Below are 26,082 nucleotides of genomic sequence, written 5' to 3' on the forward strand. Positions count from 1 at the left end.
CCGCCCCGTCCGGGAAGAAGTGAGGAGCGCCTCTGCCCGGCTGCCCCGTCTGGGAGGTGAGGAGAACCTCTGCCCAGCCACCCATCGTCTGGGAGGTGAGGAGCGCCTCTGCCCGGCCGCCCCGTCTGGGAAGTGAGGAGCGCCTCTGCCCGGCCACCCACCGTCTGGGAAGTGAGGAGCGCCTCTGCCCGGCCACCCACCGTCTGGGAAGTGAGGAGCGCCTCTGCCCGGCCACCCACCGTCTGGGAAGTGAGGAGCGCCTCTGCCCGGCCACGCACCGTCTGGGAAGTGAGGAGCGCCTCTGCCCGGCCACCCACCGTCTGGGAAGTGAGGAGCGCCTCTGCTCGGCCACCCCGTCTGGGAAGTGAGGAGCGCCTCTGCCCGGCCTCCCCGTCTGGGAAGTGAGGAGAGCCTCTGCCCGGCCACCCATCGTCTGGGAAGTGAGGAGCGCCTCTGCCCGGCCACCCATCGTCTGGGAAGTGAGGAGCGCCTCTGCCCGGCCGCCCCGTCAGGGAAGTGAGAAGCGCCTCTGCCCGGCCACCCACCATCTGGGAAGTGAGGAGCGCCTCTGCCCGGCCACCCACCGTCTGGGAAGTGAGGAGCGCCTCTGCCCGGCCGCCCCATCTGTGAAATGAGGAGCGCCTCCGCCCAGCCACCTATCGTCTGGGAGGTGAGGAGCGCCTCTGCCCGGCCGCCCCGTCCGGGAAGAAGTGAGGAGCGCCTCTGCCCGGCCGCCCCGTCTGGGAAGTGAGGAGCGCCTCTGCCCGGCCGCCCCGTCCGGGAAGAAGTGAGGAGCGCCTCTGCCCAGCCGCCCCGTCCGGGAAGAAGTGAGGAGCGCCTCTGCCCGGCCGCCCCGTCCGGGAAGAAGTGAGGAGCGCCTCTGCCCGGCCGCCCCGTCCGGGAAGAAGTGAGGAGCGCCTCTGCCCGGCCGCCCCGTCTGGGAAGTGAGGAGCGCCTCTGCCCGGCCGCCCCGTCCGGGAAGAAGTGAGGAGCGCCTCTGCCCGGCCGCCCCGTCTGGGAAGTGAGGAGCGCCTCTGCCCGGCCGCCCCATCCGGGAAGAAGTGAGGAGCGCCTCTGCCCGGCCGCCCCGTCTGGGAAGTGAGGAGCGCCTCTGCCCGGCCACCCCGTCTGGGAAATGAGGAGCACCTCTGCCCGGCCGCCCCGTCTGGTAAGTGAGGAGCACCTCTGCCCGGCCACCCATCGTCTGGGAAGTGAGGAGTGCCTCTGCCCGGCCACCCATTGTCTGGGAAGTGAGGGGTGCCTCTGCCCGGCCACCTATCGTCTGGGAAGAAGTGAGGAGCGTCTCTGCCTGGCCGCCCCGTCTGGGAAGTGAGGAGCGCCTCTGCCCGGCCGCTCCGTCTGGGAGGTCTACCATGGAGGCCAGAAGCAATGTGGGGGCTGGACGTGGTGGCTCACACCTGTGGTCCCGGCACTCTGGGGGGCGAGGCGGGTTGATCACTTCGGGCTAGGAGTTCGAGACCAGTCTGGCCAACTTGGCGAAACATGAAAAATACAACAGACAAACCAACCAACCAACTCAGTGACAACAAAACAGGTCTACCCTGGAGTCATACTCTAATTTTTTCTATTTTCCTCCCTTTCTGATCCTTTATCCCACTTTCTTTTTCTTCCTCTTCCTTCTCCCTCTTCTTTGTCAAATAGAGGATTGAGTTATTATCACTGATCCACATAAAGTCCCTCTCTACCTTATTTTAACTCCCACCCCCCATTTCTATTCCCCAACTTCCCATGTGTAACCTTCCTAATATGTTTGATACGCATCTTTTTGTTTGTATGTATTTTTAGAAAATGTTTATTGTTTTTGTGTGCAAAAAAAAATTAAAAAAAAATGAGAAAAAAAAAAAGAAAAAAAAAAGTTAAAAAAAAAAAAAAAAAAAAAGAACAGCTTACATTTCCCCGAACCTACAATCATGAAATACTTCTAAAATCTTAAAACCCATTATCCTACTCCAGACCACACCCCCATCCCTCCCAATTTCTCAGACCTTCCCACATTTATCCTCTGAGACAAACCATATCAGATCATCCAATCCTTTAAGCACTGTCTCTTCCCCCAACAATGTATTAGATACCTTTTGACTTCATTTCCTTACTTATTCCCTATTTTACATACTGTCTCAGTAGAAGCTGCAATTTCTACCACACACCTACTGCCTCTCATCTTCATCCCCACACTTCTATACCACCTTTCCTCCAGTCCTCAAGAATATGTTTGTTCCTTTCCTCACCAAACCGTTCACCTACAAAACATAGCTCTATCAATTATCTATCTCCAACTCTTTCTTTCAGTATCTTCTTTCAGCAAAATCATTCTTGGTTGAGGACCACTGATCCACATCTCTATCTACCCTGCAGATTAATAACAATTTTAATATCTCAGACAAAGTTAATTTTAATTCAAACTTATGTAACAAGAAAAATGAACAAAAGAAAAATTCCTATACATTCCTGAATACTTTCAATTAAAACTACCTTCAATTTAGTCTTTAACAAGAATTACAGCTACCAATTACTCTATCTACAAGTTACTCTTTTTTTTTTTTTTTTTTTTTTAAGAGATGGGCTCTTGCTATGTTGCTCAGGCTAACCTTGAATTCCTGGGCTCAAGTGATCCTCCTGCCTCAGCCTCCCAAGTAGCTGGGATTACAGGTGCAAACCACCAAGCCAGATAAGTTTACTCTTTCATATTGGGCCCTCAACCAAGGCAGGTTTGTCATTTTGCATTTCTTTTAAAATTAATTCCACATTTAAAAAATCAAGTGTATTACTTATAATTACACAGTAAATATGACTTCAGGAAGCTATAAAAATTGCTCAAGTTCCTCAGCAAAACACCATTAAAGTCATGGAGGGACGAATGTCATAGGGAGAAAGTAACTAACCCAGCATCTTTAAGGAGATCCAAGAAAGCATGAAACTTCTGAAAAGAATTCTCAATGCTGCCCAAAACACCTTCATCATCCAGGATCATATTTGTCAATGACTGTGCATGAAGGGCTTCAGACAAAGAGAAATTTATATTTCTTAACTGGGCATTTTCATGTTCCAGCTATAAAAGAAGATTGAAAATGTGTGACATGATTTTCTCTCATTATCACCAAAATAGTTTTTATGAAACTAAAATAAAACATTTTAAAAATGTAATTAATTTGCAGTTAATCTAACTCTCCACCAGTAAAGACAGACCATATTACATAACAATCAAAACCTGGAGATAACTGACAAAACCTCCTACATAAATAATATAAATAGTATTTCATTAATGATCTTTCAAAAAGATCACATTTCTTTTTTTTTTTTTTTGAGACAGAGTCTTGCTCTGTCACCCAGGCTGGAGGGCAGTGGCGCTATCTCAGCTCACTGCAAGCTCCGCCTCCCGGGTTCACGCCATTCTCTTGCCTCAGCCTCTCCGAGTAGCTGGGACTACAGGCGCCCGCCACCACACCCGGCTAATTTTTTTTGTATTTTTAGTAGAAACGGGGTTTCACCGTGGTCTCGATCTCCTGACCTCGTGATCCGCCCGCCTCAGCCTCCCAAAGTGCTGGGATTACAAGCATGAGCCACCGCGCCCGGCCTCAAAAAGATCACATTTCTAACAGGTTAAATACATACCTGAATCATTCTATATTTAAAAGTTAGCTGTTTAAGGCTTCCCTTAAATTAGACAATGAAATAAAGAGTAAGCATTTTACAATTTGGCTGTTAAGGACTAATTTTTGCCAGTAAAATACTTAATATATAAATTTAAAAGTCCTAAATCATACCCAATTTACTAACTGTACAATTACCAATATTCCCCCTTTGCTTCTTGAAAATATGTACTCTCCTGCACACGAAATCTGTTTATCTAATACTACACATAAGTCTAACTCTAGTATTTCTCAGAAAGGCCATTGTGTTCACAATGCACCTTTTGCCTTATACAATCAGGTGCTCAACCTTTACTGAATGATTAACTGTCTTTCAAACCAATGCATATACTTTCAAAAATTCCTCCTTAAACTTGCTTTGTAATAATAACTTATAGTTATGTAGAACTTTCTAGCTTATGCCCTGGTCTTATGCACATTCACCTAATTTAATCCTCATGGTATAGATTTTTATCTTTCACTGCATTCTTACCAGTTTTCCATTATCTTTTACCTTATTTATTCATTTTCCTAATTCACCTTCAGTAGATAGTCTCATCCCCATCTTTTATGCAATTGTATATACCGTATAAGCCTAATAAATGCATTCTTGAATTGATGCATCATGAATAGAAAATAAGCTCCAGTCATATAAAAGCAGAGGAAAAGAAAACAAACTACAATTTTTACATTTTTAAAAAACATGCTTTTTGGAATACAGATCACACGATCACCAAATATAAGTAAATACAAACATTAACATACTGTGACCAATTTGCAATACACTACATTTTCTCACTTTAAAGTTTACAAAGTGTGTGTATGTATGACTTAAAGTTAAACCAAAACCAAAACAAAAAACTCTCAAAAGGTAAGAAAACTTTTATTTACCTCACTGACTCGTTTATCAGCCTTAAGCCTTATTACTCTTTCTTCCTTTAACTGCTTTAGGCACTCCTCCAGTTTTTCCTAGTATTAAGAAATAAAGTAAATATTATAATTAATTCCCAATATGATCCCCAGAACTCTTCCAGCTGTTGAGCTCACCGAGTGTTTGGGGACAGGGCCAGAAATGAACTCAGATATCAGGATTATAGCCTACTGCTTGTATAATATCATACCATGCTAGGGAAATTAATTACCAAAAACATCAGATTTGCACATTACAGATTTATTTCCACTCTTTCCAAAATAAATTTGTGACAGCTCACCATAGAAGGCATACACATATATTTATTGAGTCAGAAATAAAAATTAAGGCTATGAAAAAGAAATTATATTCTTATTTGTGGATCCCTTATAATAGGAAGCCCTAGTAATACACTTAACACACCTGAATTATGTAACAGCAAATTAAAAGTCAAGTAACCAATTGAAAGGGACAGGGCTCTTTCTGGTAAAGATTGAAATACAAAAGGAATTAGACATGATGGAGATTCTCCAGTTCCCTCCAGAGTGTTGAGGGAAGGAACTCTACTGTATACTTACATTAGGAAAGGAAATTGGTGCCACTTTCTGGAGTAATCTTTAGTAAATACTACCAATTCTATGTCTGGGAATTTACCTTAAGGAAATCACCTAACATGTGGACAAAGATTTATCTACCAACACAATGTCACAGGACTGTTTACAACTAAAAGCCTCCAAATTGTGATTGGTTAAAAAAAAAAAAAAATAGCACATCCCTGTGATGAAATGCTCTATGGAGCCACTAAAAACAATGATACGGGTCTTAACCAGAGTTAATGAATGGTCGTTTTTCTTGGGAGATGGTCCATAAGCTAAGTAAGATTCTCTGATGTGGAAGAGCATTCAATGATGTGACAAAATATTTTGATACCCTTTTAAGATAAAAGGACAAATTACAAAATATCCAGGTGGTGTGTACCATGCAGAGGTGGGTTTTATTTCCCTCAATGTTTCTCATGATTTTCAAAAATTTTCTCAAGGGCATATATTTTTATACTCAGAACACGTTTGAAAAATCAGTAAATGCACTAATAACTACAAATTCTTTAATGTTTCATTATCAGTTAAAGCCAACCAAGTTTTTATGGGAAAAAGGAATAAGGAATTGCAAAATTCCACTACTTATTATTTATATAATGGTTTTAATATTTAGAACTGTTATCAAAGAACTTCTAACCAAACATGCAAATAAGCAAAAAACTTATCACAATTGGAGAAAGAAGAATAAAATCCTCCGTTCCTAACTAGTTCTAAAAATCACATCAAAGCACAATTACGTGAAATTGTTTCTCCCTCTAGTGGAGGAAGTGAGAACATAATGTTACATTTTTAGGAAAGTTCCCTCCTCATTACTCCTTTAAAGAGTAATTCACGCTCCTTAAAGAAAATAAGGAAATATGAAATGAAACAATTAGGAAGTAAAATCACTTAACATTCCACTACTTAAAAACGACTAATGATGAAGTGTTGTAGTAATTTTCCTCTCTGACAGCTGCTCCCCTTCCTCCCTTCTATACATGGAAAAGTTTATTTCTTTTCTGGAACACAACCCCAGAAATATCAAATGTTATCCTGTACAACAACACTTGAATATCAAGGGCTTGAAGTATGCAGGCCCATTATATGCAGATTTTTTTCAACCAAATGCAGATCAAAAATACAGTATTCTGGCTTAGCATGCTGGCTCTTGCCTGCAATCCCAGCACTTTGGGAGGCCGAGGGCAGGCGGATCACGAGGTCAGGAGATCCAGGCCAACATGGTGAAACCCTGTCTCTACTAAAAATATAAAAATTAGCTGGGTGTGGTGGTGCGCACCTGTAATCCCAGCTACTCGGGAGGCAGAGGCAGGAGAATCACTTGAACCCAGGAGGCAGAGGTTGCAGTGAGCTGAGATTGTGCCACTGCACTCTAGCCTGGGCGACAGAGCGAGACTCCGTCTCAAAACAAACAAACAAACAAACAAACAAAAAAAAAAAACAAGTACTCTCCGATGCAAAACCTCATAAGGAGGACTGACTTTTTATATACCCTGGTTCCACAGGCCAACTGTGGGGCCTGAGCATGCATGCATGGATTTGGGTATATGCTGGAGGATGGGGTCATGGAATAACCCGAGTATGCTGAGGGAAGACTGTGTATCCAATTTTATGTTAGACATTCTTCCATTTAACATTGAATCAGAGAACTCATAACTCTGACTTTTCTTTTTTTTTGAGACGGAGTCTCACTCTGTCGCCTAGGCTGGAGTACAGTGGCCTGATCTCGGCTCACTGCAAGCTCCGCCTCCCAGGTTCACACCATTCTCCTGCTTCAGCCTCCTGAGTAGCTGGGACTACAGGTGTCCGCCACCACGCACGGCTAATTTTTTGTATTTGTAGTAGAGACAGGGTTTCACCATGTTAGCCAGGATGGTCTCGATCTCCTGAACTCGTGATCCGCCTGCCTTGGCCTCCCAAAGTGCTGGGATTACAGGCATCAGCCACCGCGCCTGGCCAACTTTGACTTTTTTAGTGGGCTAAATAAAATATTCCACTGAGCCAGCTTATTGGTTCATGTAATCATTCCTTTATGGCTAACAAGACTGTTTCCAACTTTTCAACATTATAAAATAAAATAACCACTTTTAAGCATGAAGGTTTTGTTCTCCCATATTTAGAATAATTTTCTTGCAATAAATAAAAAAGGAATTTTAGGTCAAAGCAAATAAACATTTTTAAGGCTCTGCAATACTTACATCCAAATTGCTTTCCAAAAGATTTCTAAGATTTTATACTGCTACTGGCAATGAAACAGTCTATCACTTGGATATATCACCTCTACTCTAACTGTTGGCTTACCTTCCCACTTAAAGTGCAAGATATTCAAGAGAAGGAAGTATATTTTATTAAGTCTTTATCCCCAGCATTTATGTGTACCACAAAGCAGACAACCAATAAATAATTGCTGAATAAAGAAAATCCCTGCCAATATAAGATTTATGTGTGTGTTAAAGACAGAATGTGTGTTTTTCTCTAATAGATAAAAGGTTACTGTCTTCCTTAAATGTGCACTGTCTTCCTTAAATGTGCATTTCTTTGCTTTCTAATTAGTACTTAAATTTCTCTTTTAGGTTATTTTTTGGAAATTCAGATTCTCTGAGGCAAAGTTCTGGCCCTACCCATCAGCTATATAACCTTGGGCAAGTTCAGTAACTCTAGGTCTTAATTTCCTCATCTATAAAATGGAGATAAATTCATGTATCATAGGGCTCTTGAAAGGAGTAAATTAATTAACACACATATAAAACTGAAAAGAGTGCCTGGTGTACAGAATATGATCAACGCAAAATGAATAAACATACAAATAGAATTAGTAGAGAAGAGCTTAAAATGAAAGTTAATCTCCTCCTCCTTACTCACACATCCAGCTTTCCAGAGGCAACCATTTCTTTAAGCAGGTTTTTTTAATCACAAAATATGCTATACATACTGAAAAGTGCATAAAACACACTATCAGGGAATACTCATGTAGCCATATACCCAAGTTTGCAAGTACAACCAGCTAGCATCTCTGAAATCCCCCATATCTTCCACTCATCACAAGCCCCTCTCCTTCTCCCAGAATTAAACACCATCCTCATTTTCCTAATGATCATTTCCTTTATATGCATGCATCCCTAACAATCTAGTTTTGCCTACTTCTAACTTAAAGGGAATCACAGTGAATGCAGACTTCTGTATCTTCTGTCTTTCTTTTAACATTGTTCTTACAATTCATCTGTTGTTGCCTGTAGCTCTTGTTCATTCAATTTTATTACTTTTATAGTTTTCTCAGTGTACAAATGCAATCTAATTTTTAATTCTTAATGGACATTGGGTTGTTTTCAGGTTGGACTATTACAAATGATGCACGTGGACCCTTTTGCACCTGTTTTTCTGGTGCATATACCCTCGGATGACTTGTTGGGTCCCAAGGTATTTATATACTTTCAATTGATAGACAATGCTAAACGCTTTCCAAAGTAGGTGTGCTCACTTATACTTCCGGTATAAGCAGGGTGGAAGATTCTTATTACACTCCAGGTCTACAATACCTGCCACTATAAAATTTTATTTTTTGCCAATCTGATAGGAGTGTAGTTGCATCTCATACTGATTTCAGTTCATTTTTCTCTGATTACCTATATGGCTATGGCTGAACACTTTTCCATATTTATGGGCTACTTGGAATTTTTTGTGTGTGAGGTTGAAGTCAACCATTCTTCTTTTTAATCCTTCTCTAGTTCTAAATAACATATTATGTAACTACTACATGACCGAATTTTAGACATTATTTACTAACTTCCTGCTTTACTAAATAAGAGTTTGGTTCATTCTTACTTATTTACTTACTCCTCTCAATAAAGTTGTATCACCATTAGTTTTTCCATTGGTCATGATCTCTTCAACTTCTAGTGATATACATTACTTAAAAATCTAAATTGTTTATCAACTCTAAACTCTCTCAATGCCCTGCTTTGTAAAATAAGGACATATATACTTTTGTCCCTTCTTTCCACCTGTGTCCACCTTCCAAACTTAGCTTTTACACTGTTAAAGTTAATATTTATATTCTGTTCTATATGCAGAGTTGTTTGTTTTTTGAGAGACAGATAGATCAGCGTTTAAGAGAACAGGCAGAAAGCTTAAGCTCAAATCCCTGATCCAACTCTAAATTTAAGTACAGTTTGGGCTTACTTAAATTTAGCTTCTTTTCTGAAAAGTAGGACTAATAGTAACACCTACCACAGGTTATTCTGAGGATCAAATGAATTAATATAAGCAAAACACTTAGAACAGTGTCCAATACGTGCTAAATCTGATACAAGTGAGTTATTATTGCTGTTACATGCAAACTGATAATCAAAGCTGCAGACCACGTCAGTATTTCCACTACTACGATTAAATTAATACTGCCTACTGCAGAGTTACATTGTAACTGTGTATATACAGGTTACACCGCCTTCTATACAGTTTCAGTGCCACAGCCCTTGTATAGAGTGACCGCCTATCTTAAGTTGCCCTGGACTGTTCCAGTTTACAACCCTTGTCTTGATGTTAGTGTTAACAGCACCTGCTTACATTATTAAAAAGTGTTCTGGTTTGTACAACAAATTAGACAGGTGGTCACCGACTGCTGTGCCACTGAAAAGGGCGGACGAGCTCAAGTGGATTTTTTTCCCTTTTGTACATCAGTGGTAGCTCAAAAATCTGCCATAGTGTAATTTGTTTTATGTTCGTGCCAACAGAACTTTCTCCTCTGGAGTTTGATTCCCTCCCTTCCTCTTTTCTTCTCTCTCTTTCCCCCTCCCTCATTCTAACAGTGCCTAATACATAGTAATATGCTTCAAGGATTTTTTAAGCTCTCAGTCACACAACCAATGGAAGCCTCTCAAATCCAGACCTGCTGCTCTCCACACTGAAACCACTGATCCCTGATATCCTATTATCTTCCTTCTTGGTTTATACCCTCATTTTGCGGGACTATGTTTTCAAATAACAAGAAAAAGTATAGTGCAGGAGGTCCAAAATGTCCTATTCAGCCCCAACTTACGACTGACAGTTTGGCTGGATGGGAAACTCCAGGTTGTCAATTATTTTAAAACTTTGGAGGTGTCTTTCTAATTCCAAGATCCATGGTAGCTGATGAGAAGTATAATAAAGTCTGGTTTTTATTGTTTTTTAGGTGACTGGTATTTTTCTCTCGGGATTTCTTTCTTTCCTCAGTATCTTGAAATTTTACAGTGAAGACTGTCTACTTATATGTGTCTATCTAAGGCAAGCTTTCTTTTAATTCTTTTTTTGTAATTTCCTTCCATCCGTTTTTTTCTGTCCTGAGATTTTTTACAGTAATATGTTAGACCTCCTAGATGTAGCCTCGCTACCGTGTGATTTCTGTTGTATTTTCCATTCCTGCCTTTCTGTTCTACCTACTGAGGAATTTCCTTAATTCCTACTGAATTTATTTCAACCATTATAATTTCCAAGAGACCACCCTTCCTTTCTGCTATTCCTTTTTAAACAACACCCTATTTCTTTTTTAAAGGCACTGTATCTTTCGTACTTGTGCTTAACAAACCTAAGGATGTTAAGTAGAGTTTTTTTCTTAAAGTATTTTTGTTCTCTTAATCAGCTCTGGTCCTATCAGGACATATTTTTCATCTTTTATTTTCCCTGTCATGTTGTGAGTTTTACTCAACTATCAGGTGAACCATGGTTATTTTCTATTTAAGAATAAGGGAGCAGAGGATCACTGGGAGCTGATGACTAGCTTCTCTTACGCATGAAGAAGTGGGTAGCCAATATGGCAGGATATCCTCAGCTACCCTTTTCTAGCATGCAAAATCTACACTATCTACCCTAGTTCTCCCCAATTACTTTACTGTTTTTCAAAGTCAAATGATCTCATCTCAGGAGAGTGAAGGTAAGCCTAGGAGTCAACTCTTCCATATACAAACTGTCAAGGAGCTCCCTCTATGTTAGTCACATTTCTAGCTCCCTTCCTTTTTCCTATATGCATATCTGTGTATGGAGCTGTTTCTGGAGTTAGATTAGATTCCCTCTGAGCTGTAGGCTTCCCCTGTGTATATTCTAGGCAATGGTTTTCCTCTGTTCTACTGCTTCAGTTTCATACTCATTTCCATCTGTCATCTCTATTTCAAAAATATGTTGAAATCTCCTCAATTCTCTTGATTATTGTAGGCTTACATATGTTAGAAATTTTGATAACATCATTTTATGGAGTTCTTAAAATAGAAAAGAGCTGAGAGAATTCTCAGTGCATCTTGAATCAGAAATTCCCAAGTTATATTTCCTAACCTTCTTGGTCTCCCCAATGGCTATAATCACTTTTAGAATACAATTTCCTAATCCCCTGGTGAAGAAAATAAATACAATACATTTAAAACAATAATGAAGATGAATCAGACATTCTAGGATTTTGTTTTTTCTCTGGAACTTAGTAATAAACCACTTAGATGCTACAAACAATAGGTGCTCATTTATAATAGGGACAATTCTACATTATCTATAGATTTCTCCCTCTAATATTCTATCATTTTTGTAATTATCTTAAAATTTCTCTATATAAATATCACCAATTTTAATTTAAAAAATGAAAATCAGGCTTCATTTTTTGAAAATCAAAAAGTGATTTCCATAGTCACATAAAAATAAGATAACTGCCCTTCCACCATGTGAGGACACGGTGAAAAGCCATCTATGAACCAGAAAGCAGGCCCTCGCCAGACACCAAATCTGCCTGAGCCTTGATCTTAGACTGTGAGACATACATTCCTGTTGTTTATAAGCTACATGTAACTATATTAAAAAGGGATAATTACTTCCATATTTGTAAGTTTCACACAAAAGAAAATTGTATTAATTTTTAAAAATTAATTGTGGACTTCCTAGCACACACAAAAAGATAAGGCCTTCCAAAGAGCCCTGAATCAGCTGGTTACCTTCATTCAGTGCTTAATTTCTTTGAGTTTATCTTATGATCATTAAGGCCTTCCCTAAATCTAATATTCTATGATTCTAAGGAAAGGAAAATATATTACTGATGACATGTTTCAATTTCTATTTCTTAGAGTGTAGACATCCTCCCTTTTATCTTGTTCTATGATAAAGAACCATTCAAGGGATATGAGATAGAAGGAAGGGGAAAACAGAATTCCCATGCAAGCTGTCCAGTGCATAATCAAGCTTTCACCAAAAACTAACTAGAGTTTGAAATGATCTTCTCCATATCTTTAAAGTGATAGCTTTGTACCTGTAATGCTTCTTGTTTTATACTAGTTTTCTCAGGCACTTCATGAACACTCTCTGAAGAATCATCAACCTCTTCAATTTCAGAGGATGAAGGACTCTCTACTGTCACAGTCACAGGAAAACCTGGTTGCTTAAAGAAAGAGGACAAGATTGTATAATAATATAAACTGAATACCAAATACTAAAGGACATCTAATCAAAGTGATCTTTCTGAAGTGTTAAGTCATTCTCTGTAAATGTCTATCACTACTCCTTAGTCTAACACAATCAATAACAAAGTAAAAAGACACTAACTTATTCTTGCTATGTCACTGAAATAATTCTCTCACACAAGGTTTATAATTAATACTGGAATCGCCCATATTATTTTTTTCTTTTTTACATAAAATCTTTCCAAAAATAACCCATATTATTTTATTACACTTTTTTCACATAAACCAAGCGAGGAGGCAGGGTAAACATTTTTTCTCAGATCAACTGCAGATGAGAAATTTATTCTCTACCATCACACACAGAGTCTTGAAGACAAGACGATTTTTAGGAGAAAAAATCCATCAGTGGAGGCCTCACAAAGAATTGGAAGAATAATTTAAACTGTGAATAATAAACACTAGAATGGCCTGTAATCCTAGCACTATGGGAGGCCAAGGCAGGAGGATTGCTTGAGGTCAGGAGTTTGAGATCAGCCTGGGCAACATAGCAAGACCCTGTCTCTACAAAATACAATAAAAACTAGAATTAAAAAAAAAATTAACCAAATACATGCACACAACTAAAACTGAGACATCAAAAACCTCATCTTTTCCTCCTTCTTAAAGCCAAAACTACTGTAATAACAATGCAATTCTCCTGTCAAGTTTCAACACCACTGGAATGTTGTTCAATATGTTTCCAAATATTTCAAAATTGACTGTGTCACAATCCCATAAAAAGTCCACAGAACAAAAAGAAAAGTGCCGGGATACATAACTGTACAGAAGAGAAGTCACGAGAGTGCAGTATCTACTACAAGCATAAATCCTGCAGTACCTGAATATCCTAGATGGTAGAATGAGATGCATGCCCCTACTTTTGGCTATGCAAGGGGCAGTACGGACACACAGGTGCTCCTTCATCTCAGTAGTGCTATCTTTTACAGAGAAATTACAGTCTCTAAAAACAACTGAAAAGGAAAATCTGATACTCTGACAGAATTCGCTTGCTCTAATACCATGATGCAGAATGACAGGGAATGTGTTTGATCCTGACAAGGGAGAAAGAAAAGCTCTGAGAAAGCAGAGGCTTTAGGACTGGTTGCTTTGTTTTAGCTTTAGAATCTGGAATTTATATATATATAAATAAAATATGTATCCCCCAAGAACATTTCTTTTAAACTTAAGGACATTCTTGACTATGATAGCTCCATGTGTCGGGTGAGAAATGGTGGTCAAATTTGTTTTGCTGGGGGCAACAGCTGATTTGTGCACCCAGAGAAATGACTTCCTGTCTACACAGATGAAACCACAAGGCCTCCATTGTGTGACATATCCACATGACTATACTGTGGCACTGGGAGAACCCAGAAAATTTTAAATGAATTTACTTCAGGGAGGGAAATGTTTTTTAAGACCCTATTCAGTTTAAAGAGCACAGAGAATGATCTTCCACCCTTCCCATTCCAATCCCCTACATATTATAAACATGGTAACTACGTACCTGCAACTGATTACATATATCACGTGTTTTGATTAATGGGAAACCCCTAAAAAGATATCGATAAATTAAGTTATATTTTGATGTAAATACACCACCAGTTAACACTAGGTAATAACACTTGCTAGTATTATGTATACTATCCATACATAACTGTGCATAGAAATAAATCACCTCCAAATAAGGGCCTGGAAAGCTCTGCTATGGAGAAAATTGAACAATTTAGCAGAACGGCTTTGGGATAAGACTCTGAAGATGCAGGTAGTTCTTATGTTTAGGATGGTTCAGATTTCCAATCTAACTTCTTTAACTGGTGATATTAATTGTTCTCTAATTCACAACTCCTTGTGACCAAGATGGGACTTGAAATTAGTCAGTATCTCAAGAAGATATGAAACTGTGAAGTTATTAAATGAAAGTGTAAAGACTGGGGCCTCAGCACTACAGTTTATGCAATAATAATTCACATTACCAGTTGTGAAATAAGTATAGTCGTCAGTTGCCTAATAAAGATTATACATATTCAATTTAATCTGAGCAATTGAACAGATATTTTACATAGCACCTATTTCCAGTCCTATTTAAAATCAACTCTCTTTATTTTCTTAAGCAATTGTTAACCTCCAATTTCTTGAACACTAAAAGTCAGTCATTTGAAAATAATTTATAGTAATCTAATTCATTTATTAAGCAAAAAATTATAGTACAACATTTTTAAAAGACTTTTCTGACAAAAATTATTATGAATAGCTACCCCCTAGGTAACTGGCTAAAACTAGTTATATCTGGTTTGATTCACTAAAATGAGTTAGGCCAGTTGGCTGAGTTAGATTAAGTCTAATCAACACTTCCTATCATTTTGCATTGAACAATTTCCTATGCTTTACAATGCCCTTTCCCCAATCTTAAATATCCAAATTCCTATTTCTGCCCTATAGGACTTGGTTTAACTGCACATACTTTAGATGAAACCTTTTCTCACCTGCACAATTGGAGATAATTTCAGTTTCCTCTGGACTCCCACAGGGATACAGCTTGCTGTGACACTTAATAACTTGAAACCCTACTTAGGATTATTTTTTGTTTTTCTTCCTTAAAGGATTCATGAGGCAGAAGCCACATGAGTCATTTTTACCCTATAGACATAAGCAGAGAACTCTCACATAATAGAAGCTCCCAAATAAAGAATTTTGAATCCCATTTTTATCCTAAAAGATAGGAAATAAAAATACCCTACCTGTGTCTTTTTGCACGTTCTGCAGTACGCCATGGCAAGAAACCAGACACACCAGGTGGTAGAGGTGCGGGCGCATAATATTCTTTACCAAGGGAGTGTTTTCTGCCACTACTTACAGGTTTCTTTGTAGCCAATCCTACTTGAGAAGTGTTAAAAAGAAAGAATCAAGATGCACTAAAGGTCTACAGATGAATAGGCACACGTGCATACTCTTAAAAAGAATACAAATAGGCACCTGACTATGACACCAAGTCCCTGACAATGACACCAAGTCCATTAAATCAGGATCAATTTGTAAATAACTTTTTACATAGGCCAGTAATAAATATAAGAATAAATATATTTTTAATATATTTAAATATAATAAATATATAAAAATATAAGTTGTCTAGAGTAACGAGTTATCACTTTAACTAAAATATAAGTTGAATATATGAGACATGCGGAGCACGCAAAGGTAAGTAAAACATGTAACCTAAAGAATGAAAGATTATATGTGATACACTTCATTATGCATTATGCAGAAATTTTAAGTTATTAAATCTCAGAATATTTTTGGCATTCCTGAATCTCAAGGATAGAACATAGATCCACCCATGACTCCTACCAAACAGAACCTTCTGAATTGGAACAAAATTTCAATTTGAGATTAATTTTATCATGTAAAAACTATCCAAGTTGTAAGACTGAAGGTAGCTGGTTAGTAGGTGAGCCAATGTTGCCGCCTATAAGTCTGTCCACCTTCAGTGTTCATTTGCTTTTACAGAACACAAAGACAACAAATTAAACCTACTGGATAACAGAATGAAGTGTAAAGTCTTATCCTACATTTCGGTATTAAAGAGTCAAGTTTTTTTAATGAAATATTTGGTAGCAAAAGCTAGACCTATTAATATTAATAAAATTCACATTTAAATATATAATTGTTTCTGATATCACTGAGAACAAATAATCTAAGTTTCTTAAAATGGTTATATTTATCCTTCCAATCTATTTTACTATGGAAGATCTACTTTAGCAGCTTTAGGACAGCATCTACAAGAATGTGTATGTGGTAATACAGGACAAATACTTCCCATAGTGTAACTTATTGATAATCACCACATCGTGCCGTGCAATTTCTCTGGACAAATTTATATACCTCTTATAAATATATAGGACCTCAGCTCATTGTGTGCTGTTTTTAATATAATTATCCTAAAAAAAAAGTTCCTGTGCATTGTTTGTGGTATGTGTAGAAAGTAATGCAAATATAAATTTTTTTTTCTTTGGAGACAGAGTCTTGCTCTGTCGCCCAGGCTGGAGTGCAGTGGCACAGTCTTGGCTCACTGCAACCTCCGCCTCCCAGGTCCAAGCAATTCTTCTGCCTTAGCCTTCCGAGGAGCTTGGATTACAGGTGCACGCTGCCACGCCCGGCTAGTTTTTTGTATTTTAGTAGAGACAGGGTTTTACTGTGTTGCCCAGGCTCGTCTCCAACTCCTGAGCTCAGGCAATCCGCCCGCCTAGGCCTCCCAAAGTGCTGGGATTACAGGCGTGAGCTACTGTGCCCGGCTGCAAATATAAATTTTAATTAAAACCAAACTAATTTACTTATCTTGTTAGATGAAAAAAATTATAGTTTCCTATCTTCTGTCTGCACACGTAATTGCAATATGAATGTGACATAATTTATATAAATTATATAACCCCTATACTCACTGACACCTAACTATTAAATATACAGCCAGACACTGATTTGGCTTACCTCTGTGTCTCCAAATTACTGAGGCAAATACAAAAAAAGCCCGAGAAATAAAGTTACTCTTAAAATAGCTCAGTGAGCTTGTAAACTTCAGTCACATTTCCAATTTCTTTAATCATGCTAAGAAAAAAGATTTTTGTTTTTTATTCTCATTCAGTGATGTCCAATTATATACCACTAGACACTAAAAGTATAGCATTTCTAATGTTTTATATTTTATGTTAAATGTTTTATATCTTAGCCATTTTTAAGTGTACAGTTCAGTGATATTAAGTCAAGTGATATCTTTTAAAAATTTCAAGTAGCATCCAAATAAAAGATTATCTGGTGTTAATTGTTTGGTGATCTTAATGTACAGGGTATGTAACTAAAGTCACCACAAACCTTTTTCTGGGAAACTGGCAGATTACAAACATAAAAACATTAATTTTTTTTCTCTGTATTAGTCTTCATGGTTTTACTGTTTCAAAATTCAAAGTTACTTACAAGAAAAGGTCACTTTCATATTAGATTTGGCTTAACTTATTCCACTGTCACTCATTCTTATCAGTAAAAAAAGGCTACTTATGACTAAAGATAATGTGTTCTACAAAAGTTAGACTCTTTAAAAAAGAATATGAAAATATCAGTAGAACTAGATTATACCAAATTTATATATTCAGGAGAATGTGAAATTTATGCCATTAGCTGATAAAGAGTTTATAAAGTCTTTTTTTCATTATTCTTGGTCACAAAATTATAGACAATTTCAAAATTCTAGACTATTATTTGGCAGATTAAATAAACCATAAATAGCAAACATTTAGGGAATGTTTGTCTAAAATGTTCCATCTCTGGGTAATAAACTTACCTGCGGTATTGTTTTACAAGGATTACATACATTTTAAGGTTATTTCATCTTTGAAAGAAGCAAAGTGCTACCTGATTCAACAACTCTGGGTAAGAATTTGCAAGGAAGGAGGAGGAAACGGGAAAAAAAATGGAACGGGGAAGAAATTTTGTTTTCTATAGTATGAAAGGATAATTCTTCATTAACAACAACAAAATCATACAAAAGCACTGCTAAAACTGTCATCAAAGTGCATCCCAAATTTCAATTGCAAAGTATCAAAAGTAATCATGAATCAGAAAAGATATCCAAAATGATGAATATTGTATGAAAAACAAATAAGGGTAATTTTTTAAATGGAAGCACTAGCATCCCTTTCCTAATGATTCATTTACTATTTCTACATTCCATAAATTCTCATAATCTTATCAGAACAATTATAGTCCTCGTAATATGCACGGAGTCAATATTGGTTGTTACTGTCAATATCATACAATAAGAAGATATTTTAATTTTAACACACTAGAACACTAGTAGCATTAAAAAGCCAAGACAGAAAAGGTTACCAATTCTAATAGTAGCTTTTCCTTTGTGACCACTTCCTAGAATTATAGTTCTCTTTTTCTGTTTAGCAGTTTTGGATGGTTCCTTCACTGATGGAGAAGTTATCCACTGGTACTAAAAGGGAGAGAATAAACACTACATTTCAGTTACAGATCATTTATGGGGCTACATCTTAAATGGAAATTGTTAATATACTCTAAGTTAAAATAAAAGGTTTGAAATCAGCAGTTCTAGGACCCAAAATTAAAGAATCATACGGTATTTACAAAAACAGAAAAGACATTTGATTGGACTGTAAATTTAAGATGGCAGAAAAGTGCCTTAATAGTTTCATTTTATTCAAAACAGATGAAAAGCTGGGCACAATGATATATACCTACAGTGCTAGCTACCTAGGAAGCTGGGAAGGGGGAAGATCACTGGAGCTCAGAAGTTTGAGCCCAGGCTGGGCAGTACAGTGAGATCCCAGAAGAAAAGCAATTAAATAAGAATTCTTTCTGGAGAAATAAAACATGATATACCTCTGATTTGGCACTCCTTCCATTCTGGAGAACTTTTTTGATAACTGCTTTCATCACAGAATGATCTAAAGTAAAATAAAAATTGAAATTATAGTAATTATTTCCCAGTGAGTGGCTATTCCCATTTAAAAACAAAAGCCAACCAATTATTGCTTTTTCCCATGAAATTAAATATGAATTCCATATAATGTAATTATATACCTTTTCCCCCTTTGAGTATTCTACCTTTTTCCTCAAAAACAAAGTATTCCTACACGCATATTGTCCCTAACGGCTACTATTTTGGCAGCAGCAAAGATCAAGTGTAAACACTTTGGAACTAAAGTAGCTTTAGATACCTCTAAATAGGAAATCAAAAGCCTAAACACTGTCCAGATACTTAGATGCTTAAAAGGCACCTAATATACCCAAATCAAAGTCATGTTGCACCCCCAAAGTTGCTCTTCTCCACAGCCTCCTTTTCTCTATAAACAGTACCACTCAGTTGTATGCAAAATCACCTAGGACTTTTTAAAAAAAATTACTATTTCCTTTATACCCCACAAGTCTTGTTAGCTACACCTTGCTTCAACCACTTTTTACCACCTCCAACCTTCCACCCTAAGTGAAGCCAAAGCCATCTCTAACTTGGACCAGTGTGAGCCTCCTAACTGGCCTCCCTCTTTCCCTTTTATAGCCCCCTACAAGTGTATTCTCCACACCAAGTCGTCTGACTGAATTACTACTTGGAATATAACCTTACCAGCTCAAAATCCTCCCATGGTTTTCAGCTCATTTAGAATTATCTAAGTCCTTACCGTGACCTTCAAACCTTACCAGATCAGGCCCCTGGCTAGTCGTCTGACTTTGTAGCATACCAGGCTCTTCATTACTCGGTGCGCCAACCATGTTGGCCTTCTTGCTTTTCCTTAAATACTCCATCCACCCTGCCACCTATGTACCTACATATTCATTGCTTCCTCATCCTGGAAGGTACTTTATCTGCATCTTCCATGGCTTGTTCCTCTCCTAATCAGGTCTCTGCTCAAATGTCACTTTTTTAGTGAAGCTGTCCCCTAACAAACCTATCTAATATAGTCCCACCTGCCCCCATCTGTCTTCTTACCTTAAGGTATTTTTGCACTTCCTACTACCTAAATTACATTACCTATAACTCCCCAACTAGAATGTAAGCTCTATGAGACCAAGAATTTGTCTAGCTGGTTTACTGCTGTATGTTTAGTGCCTAAACAAGTATCTAGCAGATAGAAGTATTCAAAAATTACTTGTCAAATCAACAAATGAATGAAATACTATTTCCAAGAATTCAGAAGTTCCACAAGAAGAAAATAATGCACTTGGTGGAAGTAGATTATCTAGGTTCACTCCTATTCAGAGTAGCTGCCAAGAGCAATTTAAGTATAACTCTTTTCATCAGTAAATTATCTACTAAAAACATAAGAAAGTGCAAGATTACAAAAGTGTAAGATTAGGGAAGGAAACACATTAAGTTTTCGAAACTGTCAATACATGAGAAATTCTTTTTCTTTTGCTATTTGTTAGTCAATAAAAAATATTGTAGCGACATACCAATGAGTGGATTTTTTCTTATATCCAGAACGACAAGAGTTGTATTGGTTTCAAGGGCCTCTAGCAAAGCCTTTGCTCCTTCATTGGTGAGGCCGCACTGTTGCAGGTCAAGAGCTTTCAATGAAAGACAAACGGTCACTCGCTAATTTTATACAGATTTTTTTTTTTTTGAGACGGAGTCTCACTCTGTCGCCCAGGTTGGAGTGCAGTGGCATTATCTCCGCTCACTGCAAGCTCCGCCTCCCAGGTTCATGCCATTCTCCTGCCTCAGCCTCCTGAGTAGCTGGGACTACAAGTGCCTGACACCACGCATGGCTAATTTTTTTTGTATTTTTAGTAGAGACAGGGTTTCACCGTGTTAGCCAGGATGGTCTCAATCTCCTGACCTTGTGATCCGCCCACCTCAGCCTCCCAAAGTGCTGGGATTACAGGCATGAGCCACCTTGCCCGGCCAATTCTATACAGATTTAACATACAGACAACTCCCACTTATTCATGCCTGGAAGACTCCTGCCCAAGACTACTCATGGCCAGTTTTTAATCTTGAGTATTGAAAAAATAAAAATACAAAACCATATGCACACACATAATACAAAAAAGAAACCCTCTTCATAGATGTGTCATGATTACCCTCCCTTTAGTACCAATAAATTACCCAACATATTTTACAATTACAGAGTTGAAAAATAACTCTACATAAAACATCACAGAATGAATATTTGTTCATAATTAACAAGGATGCTAGGGGCAGTGTAAACCTCATAGGCAAAAACTGGGTGGCGCTCAGAAATTGCACTAGATTCATCATCAAATTCAAATTCAAACTCCAAGTGACTCTCAAAAAATTACATTAAAAAAGGGAAAAGAAAATACAAAAATGTAAGAACTGTTAGTTTTAGAATAAAAATGACAAAGAAAGAACTCTAAGGAGATAGAAATAATGAATCCAAAGAATGTGTGAATAGAGATTATAGAGATTATATACTAAAAACCTATCATGAAAAAATAATGGTCAAGAATTCTCCCTCAAGTAAAAGGTCAAAGAACTAACCAAATGCTCATGAATACTAGTAACACTGAGGCTGAACAATCTACTCATTTAAACTCAAAAGGATAATCACAAAAGTACAGGTATAAAAAAAGATTACATCAGAGCAAAAGCACATGTATACCATTACATAAAATAACTGAAGTCTTTCAAAACCTCATGTTATGGACTACATGTCTGTATTCCCCAAAAATGTATATTGAAACCCTAACCCCCAACAGGGTAGTAGTATTAGGAAGTGGGGCCTTTGAGAGGTAATTAGGTTTAGCTGAGGTCTTGAGAGTGGAGCCGTCATGGGATTAGTGTCCTTATAAGAAAAAAAAGAGACTAAAGTTCTCTCTCGCCACCATTTAAGGATATAAAAGCCTTCCATAAGCTAGGGAGAATGCCCTCACCTGACATCTATCTACTGGCATCTGGATTTTGGGCTTCTCGGACTCTAGAACTGTGAGAAATGAATGTCTTCTCTTTAAGCCACCCAGAATATAATTCTGTTATATGCTTTTATAACGGAGTTATATAATATATACTATATATAATATAGAATATTCTATGAAGCCCTAACTAAGACATCACAAGACACACAGAAATAAGTCAGATATATGGATCTGATAGAATATGGTAAAACCTTTACAAACTCTTGCTGCAGAAGAATGAGCATAGGATGTAATTATCCAACTAGCCAAATTAATAAAAATAACCAGTAAATCTCACTAGTAAATCAAATGAATATAAACTAAAACAATTAAATGTGATTATGCTTCTATCAGATTGGTGAAGGTCACATTTTAAAAAAACCTTTAAAATGTGCAGACTCTGTTAACACAGCAACTCTCCTTCTAAGAATTTACCAGAAGGAAATTAGACACGGGCAACGACAGGTATCAAAGTACTGTTTATAACAATGAAAAACTGGAAATAGCTTAGACATCTAATAGGAATGGATAAGCTAAGTGTACTATTGCATATTAACAAATGGAACCCTGAAGAGTCACTAAAAATGATATGGTAAATGTAAACTTATTGATTTAAGATATGCTAGACTGAGTGAAAAAAGTTATAAAATTCAGAGAGCAATCCCATTTGCATTAAAAAAGAAAAAGCAAGGGAGTTCTCATTTTTGTAAAGTTTAAGGTTTTACAATAGACACAATCCAGCATTTATGAGACTATAATATGGCACAGCATTTCTGGAAGGCAATTTGGTAACACGTATCGAAAGTCTTTAAGAAACATATTATACTGAGTTACTCAACTTTACTAATTTATCCTACAGGAGTAACTTCAGGCTGGGCGCAGTGGCTCATGCCTGGAATCCCAGCACTTTGGGAGGCCAAGGCAAGAGAACTGTTTGGGCCCAGGAGTTTGAAACCAGCCTGGGCAACACAGCAAGACCCTGTCTCCACAAAAATTAGCCTGGCGTGGTGGTGTGCAACTGTAGTCCCAGCTACTCAGGGGGGTAATGTGGGAGGATACTTGAGCCAGGAGTTTAAGGCTACAGTGCGGTATGATTATGCCATTGCACTCCAGCCTGGGCAACAAAGACCCTGCCTCAAAAAAAAAAAAAAAAAAAAAAAAAGTAACTTCAATGGACACAGAGATGTATACATAAGGAGTTTACTACAGAGTTGTTTATAACAGGGGAAAAGCACAAACTGCCTAAATATCTAATAGCAGGGAATTAAATTATTATGCCTCAATGTAATAGAGTACTACATGATACATCATTAAATAAAAAAAGCAGGGTTACAAAATGGTAAGTGCACTATAGTTCTGTTCTTGTAACTCTAAGCACACAAATGTATCTGCAGGAAAAAACAATACTGAAAGTGTATACGCCAAAATGAACATTTTATCTCCAGGCATTGAGATTATATGTACTATTTTTCTTGTTACTTGGTATTTTCTATAAAGAATATATGTAACTTTTACAAAGGCTTAAAAACAAAATAAAACCTATTAGAAAAGAGAGGCTTTTTAAAAAACCTTAGGACAACATTACTGTGCCAAGAGTTAAGCATATTTAATATCAAAAAATTCAATATTTTCCATCTTACAAGTTTATTTAACTTACCTCTCAGCCATAAATCCTCACTGAGAGAGTCTGCAAAAGCACTTGCACCTAGGTCACCAATGAGTGTGTTGCAATTCAATGTGATACGTCTTAAGCCAGCCATACAGTCAAGATCAGGTCTCCTATAGCGAAGACTCTCAGCCCAGGTTTCTTCATGCCTTCTCATGGTCTGATACTTCAAAGATTTAATAAGATGAAATTAATACACTTGGATAAAGAGATAGGAAGACTAAAAGGAACTAAGTACAGCTGATTACATCAGAGTTTTACACACACACCAGGTACATATGCCGGGTGGGTTAATCAGAGAGACTGATTAAATAGTAGATTTTGAGTAAGGAGTCGGTGACCCAGATCCTAGTCTGTCACTGACTAGCTGTGTGACCCTAACCACTAATGACCTGTTACTGATTACTTTATGTAAACTGACAACTTAGTTAACTTCTAAGAATTTTATTTTCTTTATATGCCAAGTGAAGGCATTGGTTCTAAATTCTATCATTGCTGAGCCTCTAAATCATATCGTTCTGTCCTCCAGTGGTCTCTAAACACTTGACTGGACATCCCACAAGTAAACATTTAACATGTATGTTATTTATTAATAAACTATATAAAGGAAGTTCTATATACATATTTTATGTATATTACAAATCAAACAGAAACAACAGATATTTTTTAAATGATATAAAAATATAGAGGTTAATATTTTCTTCTCCTAACCCAAGGGATCTCACATATTACTTAGGGTATGCACACCAAATTTAGAGGCCTAGAATACACAAAGCAAGGTTGATATGCCTTAGGAAATTGGTGGTTTGAGTTTTAACCACAAGTATTATCTTAAAGACATAATCACTTATCTATATCCATAAAGTAAATTTTGGTAACAGGGAACACTGATTTTAAGAGAAAAAAAATTTTATTACATTCTAAAACAACAAAAGATTCAAAGCTCCTACAACTCTGTCAAATGGAAATTGTTGGTGTCATTTGCTATTCATAATAACTGTATAAAAGCAGTAAGAGGAAATAACAGCAAACACTTAGATAGCCAGGCACTATTTTGTACACATTAGTTCATTAAATCCTAAGAATGATAGACACAGCAGGTTTTCTTATTATACACATTTTATGGATGAGAAAACGGAGGAACAGAGCGGTTAATTAATTTGCCCATGGTCACAAGTTATTAAATGGGAGGGAGCTCAGGTTTTAGCCTAGGCCATCTGGCTTCAGAATCCACATGTGTAACCACCATCTATCCCACGGAGAGTGGGCTTGAGCTGTAAAGGCCCCAAAATAAACATTTTCAGCTTTGTGGATCATATAGTTTCCTTTGCAACTACTCAACTCTCCTAGTGTAGGGTGTAGCAATAGTTAATATGTGAACAAATGGGCATGACTATGCTTCAAAACTTTATTTACAAAAATAGGTGATAGGCTAGATTTGGTCCACAGGCCATAGTTTGACTACCCCTGATCTATACCATCAAATTACTAAAAAGCCTTCATGTCACATTATTATGTAATTTTGTCCTAAATACAGTAGTAATAACTACTATAAAGTTGTTAAGGCACCTTTAAAATTATTGTTTTACAAACCATATTTACAGAAAAACCTAATTATTATATTTTAGGTCTCCTATTTCTAAGATTTCTAAATGGTAGAACCCCAGGCTGAAAATTGGTCACATTCTTTAAACAAAATTAAAACTGCAATGCCCGTATGTATCAAAAGACAAAAATAACTGCTGTCTTGTATCAAAATATTAATGTGTGGCAATCATACAACACATTTTCATGGAAGTTGGAACATAAAGTTACCTTTAAGATCTTGGCCATGTAATCTGCTCCCTGCCATGTCAGATTACATCCTGTGAAGTTGACTGTCTTAAGAGTGATAGAGCTCTTTATACCTTGACAAATAACTAAAATGGAAAAACAACCACATACAATAAGATGAAGAGTGTATACAATCTAGTCAATCTTGATTTATTTGCTCTTCTTATGTCTTTTCTATTTTATAGTTATATTCTTAAAATCACTATCGACAATCTACCTAAGCAACTGATTGGTACATTCTAAAATATGTCAGTAACAAAGAGTTACTCCAGTTTATTGCAATAGTTCAATTCTATTTAGATGCCAAAATTGAATAGACTGAATACTGAAACCTTACTTCCGACCACGGTACAGTTCTATATACTTTTTGAGACATCTGAAAGAAAAACATAAAAAACATAAAACTCTTCCTATTTTCATTTCCAAGAGCAGATCTCAATCTGTTATCAACCAACAATTCAGTGTCAACTATAAACCCAGAATTTTATTAGGTGTTATACTAGAGCACCTAATGTACTAGAACAATAGAAGACAGAGGCCTTTTAACTCTCTGCTC

General features: G+C 37.5%; 1 protein-coding gene across 6 annotated transcripts in view; it reads right to left on the reverse strand.

Moving 5' to 3' along the window:
- CEP78 (centrosomal protein 78) overlaps window positions 1-26,082 on the reverse strand; it is a 41,124-nt gene that overhangs the window by 8,714 nt on the left and 6,328 nt on the right. For 4 of the 6 annotated variants that reach the window (XM_030809633.1, XM_030809630.1, XM_030809640.1 and 1 more), the window contains exons 4-13: window positions 25,509-25,612; window positions 23,685-23,859; window positions 20,564-20,677; window positions 18,995-19,059; window positions 18,476-18,587; window positions 15,340-15,475; window positions 14,106-14,151; window positions 12,412-12,540; window positions 4,542-4,619; window positions 2,904-3,070 (exon numbers count right to left, since the gene is read on the reverse strand). In XM_030809633.1, coding sequence (XP_030665493.1) covers window positions 2,904-3,070; window positions 4,542-4,619; window positions 12,412-12,540; window positions 14,106-14,151; window positions 15,340-15,475; window positions 18,476-18,587; window positions 18,995-19,059; window positions 20,564-20,677; window positions 23,685-23,859; window positions 25,509-25,612 — 1,126 coding nt within the window. Of the gene's footprint in view, window positions 1-2,903; window positions 3,071-4,541; window positions 4,620-12,411; window positions 12,541-14,105; window positions 14,152-15,339; window positions 15,479-18,475; window positions 18,588-18,994; window positions 19,060-20,563; window positions 20,678-23,684; window positions 23,860-25,508; window positions 25,613-26,082 lie in introns of all 6 variants that reach the window. The other 2 variants (XM_030809631.1, XM_003267444.4) reach the window with 1 other exon arrangement.

The sequence above is a fragment of the Nomascus leucogenys genome, chromosome 1a, assembly GCF_006542625.1.
Source record: "Nomascus leucogenys isolate Asia chromosome 1a, Asia_NLE_v1, whole genome shotgun sequence".
Classification (NCBI taxonomy): Eukaryota; Metazoa; Chordata; class Mammalia; order Primates; family Hylobatidae; genus Nomascus; species Nomascus leucogenys.